Below are 7596 nucleotides of genomic sequence, written 5' to 3' on the forward strand. Positions count from 1 at the left end.
TACCAAAATTAATAAGAAGAAGTGTTTTCCCGAGAAATTTTGGTGTAATCGATTTTTTGTAAAAAAGGAAGGTTATACACTGCCTTTTTCTGAGGCCTGAAAAAAAATTGTCTCAGATCGACCCGGAAAATTTTTGTTATAGAATGTGGCCTGTAGAATCCATAATTTCAAACAGTTCCAAGATTGGGGTACTAGTTCAAAAGTTACAGCCCTTTGAATTTTCTTTCGAAATTTTACGAAGTATCTAAATACTTTGCGAAGTATTCGAATACTAAATATTTGTGAAAGTATTTGAGTTACAAAAACAAATACTGCTTCCATAAAAGTAGGTATTTAATTACAAAGTATTTGAATACTTTAAAGGATATGAATACTAAAAAGTATTTACAAAATCGAATACTGCCCAGCTCTGCTATATTACCATCATTTCGATGTTAATTATCTTAATCACTCATCTTGGAACATTTATGACCCCCCTCTCTCTAACGTGAAAAACGTGCATTTTTAGAAACTCTATCTCACACCAAAAACATTTACGTTGCACGCACAAAGTATACGAGTACTTTAAAACCAAGAATTAAGGTATAACATTTATTTACAAAAAAAAAACATAATTAATAGCATATTTATATGTTATTATTAATTACGAAAACCTCGGAGCACTTGGAGGCTGCCTGATCTTTTCTGTCGTCATCTTTGCCGGGATCCATTGACACGTCTTTTTCATACACCTTTCGTGCAAGAGGGAGGAGTGGGTTAGTACATCTCTGAAAGGCTAGGGTTCTTGCTACACATCTGCCTGAGCTTCTTCTTTCCAACACAATACAACAGTAGGGCTGTTACTCTTTGCACTGTTCTGGAAATAGACATTCTTTTTGAAAGAACCAACAGCAGTGCGTAGCATCAGAAGATCTATGACTTGCCTATGATGACAGTATCATACTGGGCAATTTTTATCCATTTCGAGAAACGTTGTCCAACTTTTTTTTATTTAAAGATACTTAAGCATCAATCTTGTGGGTTATTATGGAACTTTTAAGATACAATATGTAAAACAGTAAAGGAGAATGTGAATTATGGTACAAGTGATGATAACTAAAAATACGAATATCATTCGATGGTATGTATCTTGAGGTATTGTATCACTTTCTTCCCATTGTTTGAAGTGTTGCCCAGAACTTCAACAAGTGATGATCCCAGTCCAGTTCTGTCTTTGGGTGATAAAGAGGCACGACTGTCCAGAAGAATATGATGTACTGTTACTGGTGTCTGACAGGTGGAGCTGAAGAGAATATGATGGAGATGGGTAGCTCGAGTGTGGCCCAGGCAGAGACGATTCAAAGTGATCTGAGATCGGGATAGTCCATGTCGTGTACTCCATTGGTGATTGGGTATTCTGCAGTTGAGTGTGTAAAAGTACATTGCATCGACCAAGGGGCTGAGGTGAGATGGTGCTTTGGATGCACAGCAGGAAAGCAGTGGTTAAAAATACCTTAACGTCCTTGGTCGTTACGTATTTTCATTTCAGTACTTTCATTATGGTTGTCTCATCCTGTATAATACATTTTCAATGTGGTAGCATTCATGCAGATCTCTATGGAGAGGTATCTCCGTCTATCTAAAGATGGCAGCATACGAACTGCGGTCCTCGATTCCGCCCAGACCAGGAATAATTTCGTTTTTTGTAAAGATGAATGAAAAACTAGTTGCGTCCTTTCTTCTTGATAGACGATCTGTTAATGCGCACATTATAATAGTCGCGTCGTCGGTCGAAGCTGTGCTCAATTTATGATTATCCGACAATTTTTTAACGACCAATAGAGGGACTTAGCACCTGTGAAGTAAGAGCGCAGGTAGTGAAATTGAAAAAGTGAACTTTTTGCGGCAACGCAACTGACAACCGAAGGCGCGTCACCGGCTTCAGGCCGTCTCTTGGAAATTTGTCATGGCCGCTACCAGTGTTGTGGTTCTTGACAGAGGAAATAATACGACCTGCACAATTAATTTACACGGTAATTTATTTCTATCGTCTCTTTGTCAAATTACTCCTTCATGCATTTCACTTATCGTTTGAATACTTAACCAAACTTTTTGTGTACATATAACAATTTGAATTTTAGGCGCTACTGTTGTGTCTTGGAGGGTTAACAATCAAGAACAGCTGTTTGTGAGGTAAGAATAGTTTATTTTCTGTGTCAAAAACGTTCCATTTTCTGCCTGTTTTAGTAAGCAAGCAGTTTTTGACGGAAAGAAGGCCATTCGTGGAGGAATTCCTTTTGTATTTCGTAAGTGAAATCTTCACTTATTATGTAAGATTAACACTCTGTTATCAGCTCAATTCGGACCTTGGACTTTTGGTCCCCAGCACGGTTTTGCTCGAATAGTGCGATGGAGTTTAGAAAAAGCACCCGAAAGGCTCGCAAGCGGCGACGTCGAGGCTATCTTTTCAATTATGGACAACGATTTCACACGTTCAATGTGGAATTATCCGTAAGTCTTTGCGTAATTAGGTTAGATGAAGGTTACGCGCGTCTGAAGGAAACCATTTTTTGTTTATTATCTCTCCACTGTAACCTTTTCCTATCTCAAGTGCATGTGCATAAAGGTGAAGGTGGTGTAGTTCGTCACCTTCACTTGGTTTAATTTTTTTCATATTTTCAAGTTCATTATCTTCAGCTTAAGATTTTGTCCAGATCAGAATTTTCTTTTTGCCAGTACAAAAAATGGGAATATCCGAAAAAGCTGTGAAGTGCAACCTTCAATGCACAGGGTGTCCCTCGACGACTGCCGGCTGTCATTAAAAAGGAAATATTGGAATATTTGGTTATGTGCTACTGTCAAAGGAATTTATGTAAATATTTTCAAGTTGGTGGTACTTCCGGGTGAAGTTGATGCCAACCTTTTAAATGGAACACCTATATATTATTTCATTTTTGGCATTATTTGTCAATTCTATATACAATTTATGTATAACATTTTTAGTTTTTGAAACATGAGCTACTTAATATTTTTTCTATTGGAACATGCTATTAAGTACGGTTGACGTTTCTTTTTTTCGCCTGCTTAATAATAGTTTATTGCCATGAATGAAATTGTTTTACATTGGCTTTGTCATAAATAGAACGCACATATCACATTTTTTAGTAAAAAGATTTTTCTTGTCTTAATAATAATAATAACATTTAATTGCCCAACAGATATAACATTCAATTACAGGACAATAATTGAGCACATTCTATATAGAGAAAAACAAAAGGCCCTAAAACAGAGCCTTGTGGTACGTTGGAAAACAAAATTAATTTAATCCATATGTTGTTTAAAATATTTGATAAATTAGGCAAATATTCTGTCATAAGGTTGTAATAGTGTGTATTATAGGTGAGTAGAAAAATGCGGCAGAGTGCGGCAATTCTATGAACCTGTAATACGCAAATTACAACCGAATTACGTACCATACTTTTTCTTCGACCTCTGTGAATTTCGAAATGAAAATAAGGCAAAACTCAAAACGATGTCTGTTGACAGTTTTGACATTTGTGGATAATTATCACTTACAAACGTACATGATCTATTCTAATTTTCTCATTACGCACGCGTGTACGTAATGAGTACTATATCATACCTCTAATTTATACTTTATAATCTCATTTTTAGGGAGGTTATAGAAAAATAATAATATGAAATACCTTTGCTTTTTGTCCCCATCCCAATCTCAATTTCTGGTTCCACCAGTACAACTCCAATTGCTTATTGCTATGAATGTGATTGGTCAACGGATTTAAATTAGTTACGTAAATGCATATTCAATGAATGAAAATGTTACCTATCAGAAAAGTTACGGTGAATTGAGAGGGAACCTCTGGTAATTAAACAAATAAAGTAATATAACGAAATATTTAATTTTAATGACGCTGTTTATTTTCTTTAGAATAAAATGTTTTGTTTTTTATTAAGTTGAAAAATACTATACAAAACATAGTTATTGGATACTTTATTCTGTGGCCCTTTGTTTAAAAAGTAAGCTAGGGCAATATGTGCTGCATCAAAATGATGCAAAATTCATACAAGATTGTGAAGCATGTATTATTTAATGCACGCTTGTTGCGTATATTGTAGGGAAAAAATTATTGTTTTACTTAACCATGAATTGTGCGCCCTCTAGCGGCAAACTTAGGAGCGATTTCTTTGAGCCGCTTTTGTTAACAAAATTTTTTTCCCCAACCCGTGCAGTTAACAGTGCTATAGATATGGCCTATGCTATGACCTTTATTAAGAGGACAGCCTGTACATACGTACAGACGGACAAAATTTGTATTCTCTGAAAGATACTTAAAATGATCATTTGATGAAATCTTAACATGTCAAAAAAAAACCGTGATCGCAATAGCCACCTAGCTAGACCTAGGAAGCTAAAAATACTTGTTTAGCTACAAGATTTAATTGTAACCACAGGTGCTTCTATAAAGACAAGCATACCGCATATTTTAAACATCAGGTTTACAGGCTGCGCAATGTTATTATATAAGAATATTTATTCCATAGTTTCCTTTGTGTACATAAATAGTCAGTTACATTTAGATGACCTTTGAGAAGTACTCATCAATTCATGGAAAATGCGCTAAAGTTGCTCGCCTCAAAGCGAAAATCTTTTTTGCATTTTTTAATACAAAAGAAGTTAAAATCAAGATTGAGAAATTGTGTTAGGAACTACTGGAATGGAAATGCGCGTTTGGAAGCACCAGGAGTTTGAATCAAAGAACCAAATTTGGTACGCAATTCTCAGATAAAAGGAAGAGTTGTAAAGCTTTTTGACAGAATCGCGCAAGTGTGTCAAACTCTCATTTCTAACCAGCTGAACTGATTGGAACCAAATTTGGTATACCTTTTCTTAGACATAAATGGGAAACCTGAAAAGCTTTTGGGCAGAATCGCGCAAGTGCAGGTGTGCGGGTGATATCTGTACTAACCACAGGAAAACTGGAATATGCGTCGTGGATGTTGTTTTACCCACCACACTTTTGAATTAATCATTTTGTTGATTTGCGTGTAGATCGTTTCCTAATGTGTTCAATTTTTAGTTTCAGGTTAACCTATCGCCTTATCTTGAGAGAGAAAGAGCTACACTTTAACATAGCAGTTTATAATCCGAATAAGGATCTGACGTTCAGCTTCAACATGTTACTGCATACGTATTTTAAAGTTCCTGACGTTCGAAGGTGCCAAATAACTGGTTTACATGGCTGTACTTTCATAGATAAAACGCGCGAGAACACTGTGTACCAAGAGGGACGCGATGTGGTTACAATCGGCGAGTGGACCGATCGTATCTATCAAAATACGCCCCAAGAACATATTATAACTAATGTCGTGTCGGGTAGAAAGATGCGCATACAGAAGTATAACTTTCCGGACACCGTGGTCTGGAATCCTTGGGTGGATCATGCCAAAGATATGGCCGATTTCGGTGACGACGAGTATCCGAATATGGTATGCGTCGAAGCCGGGCACGTTTCCAGTCCTGTGATTCTTCTGCCAGGTACCGCATTTGAGGCGAGCCAAATTTTACAAGTGATGTAAGCATTTAGTTCCGGTGTTAAATTTTCAATACAACGTGTGTTCATTTGCGTGCAGTCATCCTTGTTACATCTTCGTACCAAATTTTTTAGTATTATTTAACCTTGTAAATTTTGTAGTTTAGGTATTGTACGGGGATGAAATCGTAGGTTGCATTGTTACCGCGGTTGTAAAATGAAAGCAATAGTTAAGATAAATAAGCTCTTACCTTCATTACGTAGAATTTGGTATGGATGTCGGTGTTTTTGTATAGTACTGCTACTATAGGTAGGTCAAAATTAGCCTTATGTTGTATACGACTTGTGTTACGAATGGTACTATTAAATTCTTTGTGCAATAGGATAACAACAATTTTGTTTTGTTGGGATACAATTTTAGTAATAACAGTGTATTGCCAAAGCGTTTTATACAGAGTAATTCATTAACAAGGTCTTTTTTTACCATAAACTAGGTATGGTCCCAGGATCTGGAAATAAAAACTGGATGTGTACCAAAATGTCCACTTGCTAACTTTTATTATTTAATAAATTACATACTCCCCAAATTTATTGTCCCGAAAAGTAGATATAATAGTAAGTGGATATTTGGGTACATAAGAAAGTAAAGCGGCATACCCTAAACAGGTTATGTTCGGAAATGCTCTGTAATGTAAAAATTCTAAATCTGTAAATGAAAGAGTTGTGATTACATTTCAAATTATTCCATTTCGAAACATTCCGCCCATAAGTAGTCTTCCATTTCTAGCCACTTGATAAGCAGATAAGAGGATAATCGACTTCTCGCAATACGCCAAACTTTGGCAATAAACGTACTTCTTGAATTGCTTGTGATTGTAGTATTAGCTTTAAGTTTTATACCTCAAAAAAGTGCGGAATGATTGAAAAGTTGTTTCGATTTTCAAGTACGCGATTATAGTGGAACTCAAAATTTGCCAAACCGAACTCTATATTACAATACTGTAAATTAGTGATTAGCAATAATTTAAAAATCCATACTTGTGGTTTGATTGTACAAATCTTTTAACTTGTTTGTAGGTGCACTGTATATATTAAGTGTGTTTGACAACGAAAATTAGGCTGCTTTTAATATAATAAATAGATTAAATAAATTAATATTTTTATGTTTTTTTGTTTATATTTGTTATAAAGTTTGTTAAATCGTGTGTCACATAATTTGGAAAGTGCCTACTTCTTAGAGGTTTTTCACCCTGTATAACTGCGTTCAAGATATGAATGTGTAATATAGAGAATACGAACATGGTCAAATTAAGGGAAAAATTTACAATAGGTATTCTCTAAGTATTAGGGCGTTGTGCGCAGGTTTTGTTGAAACAGTTTCTTTTGTTTTTTTTTGTGTGCCAATCCGTAGTAAAAAATGCTACTCAATATAGTGTTTTTTGTCGAATCGTTGTATTGAAAATCTCGACGCTGTCTTTTACAGCTCAAATAGTAGCAATGAGAAAGTGTTTTTATTTTTTGGTATCTGTTTAAATAACATCAGAAAAAAATAAAAACAAAATCGGCAATTTCAGTTTTTCTGGAATACCTGCCGAAGTAATTGCAATTTTTTGATTTTCTTTACCCCATAGTAATAACTCTTTAATTACTCAATTTTGCCCTAAGTTGACCATCTTTGTATCTTCTATGGTTTCCAAGATCCCCATGATAGACATCCTTATCTTGGACACAGACACACAGTGTATATGTCGTAGGCATATTGTAAAATCCGTCATTTTATAATACGCAGTTTATAAAACGCGGGCAGTGTACTTTCTAGAGGTAAGCGATTGGTTCCCTTCCCTCTTCAAGAGCGATCCCTTACGCATCTAGAAGGGGAAGGAAAACTACCCCAACCCCACAGGTCAGCATTTCACGAAATGACTCCGCAATTTAGAAATGACGGATTTTACAAAATGCCTACGACATAAAACTGCCTAGGCGTATTATAAAATGACGGATTTTACAATATGCCTACGACATATATACAACTTTAAGCAGACAAACATACGTTACACACATTTCC

At 35.6% G+C, this 7596-nt stretch overlaps 1 protein-coding gene across 1 annotated transcript; it reads left to right on the forward strand.

Moving 5' to 3' along the window:
* Positions 1–1684: 1684 nt before the first annotated feature.
* On the forward strand, positions 1685–6698 carry LOC116165614 (glucose-6-phosphate 1-epimerase). The gene is made up of 5 exons (XM_031480203.1): positions 1685–2012; positions 2121–2172; positions 2227–2285; positions 2334–2490; positions 5079–6698. The coding sequence occupies exons 1-5, from the start codon at positions 1946–1948 to the stop codon at positions 5575–5577; spliced, it is 834 nt and encodes a 277-aa protein (XP_031336063.1). The 5' UTR covers positions 1685–1945; the 3' UTR covers positions 5578–6698.
* Positions 6699–7596: the final 898 nt, after the last annotated feature.

This window comes from Photinus pyralis, unplaced genomic scaffold (genome assembly GCF_008802855.1).
Source record: "Photinus pyralis isolate 1611_PpyrPB1 unplaced genomic scaffold, Ppyr1.3 Ppyr1.4_LG3a, whole genome shotgun sequence".
NCBI lineage: Eukaryota > Metazoa > Arthropoda > Insecta > Coleoptera > Lampyridae > Photinus > Photinus pyralis.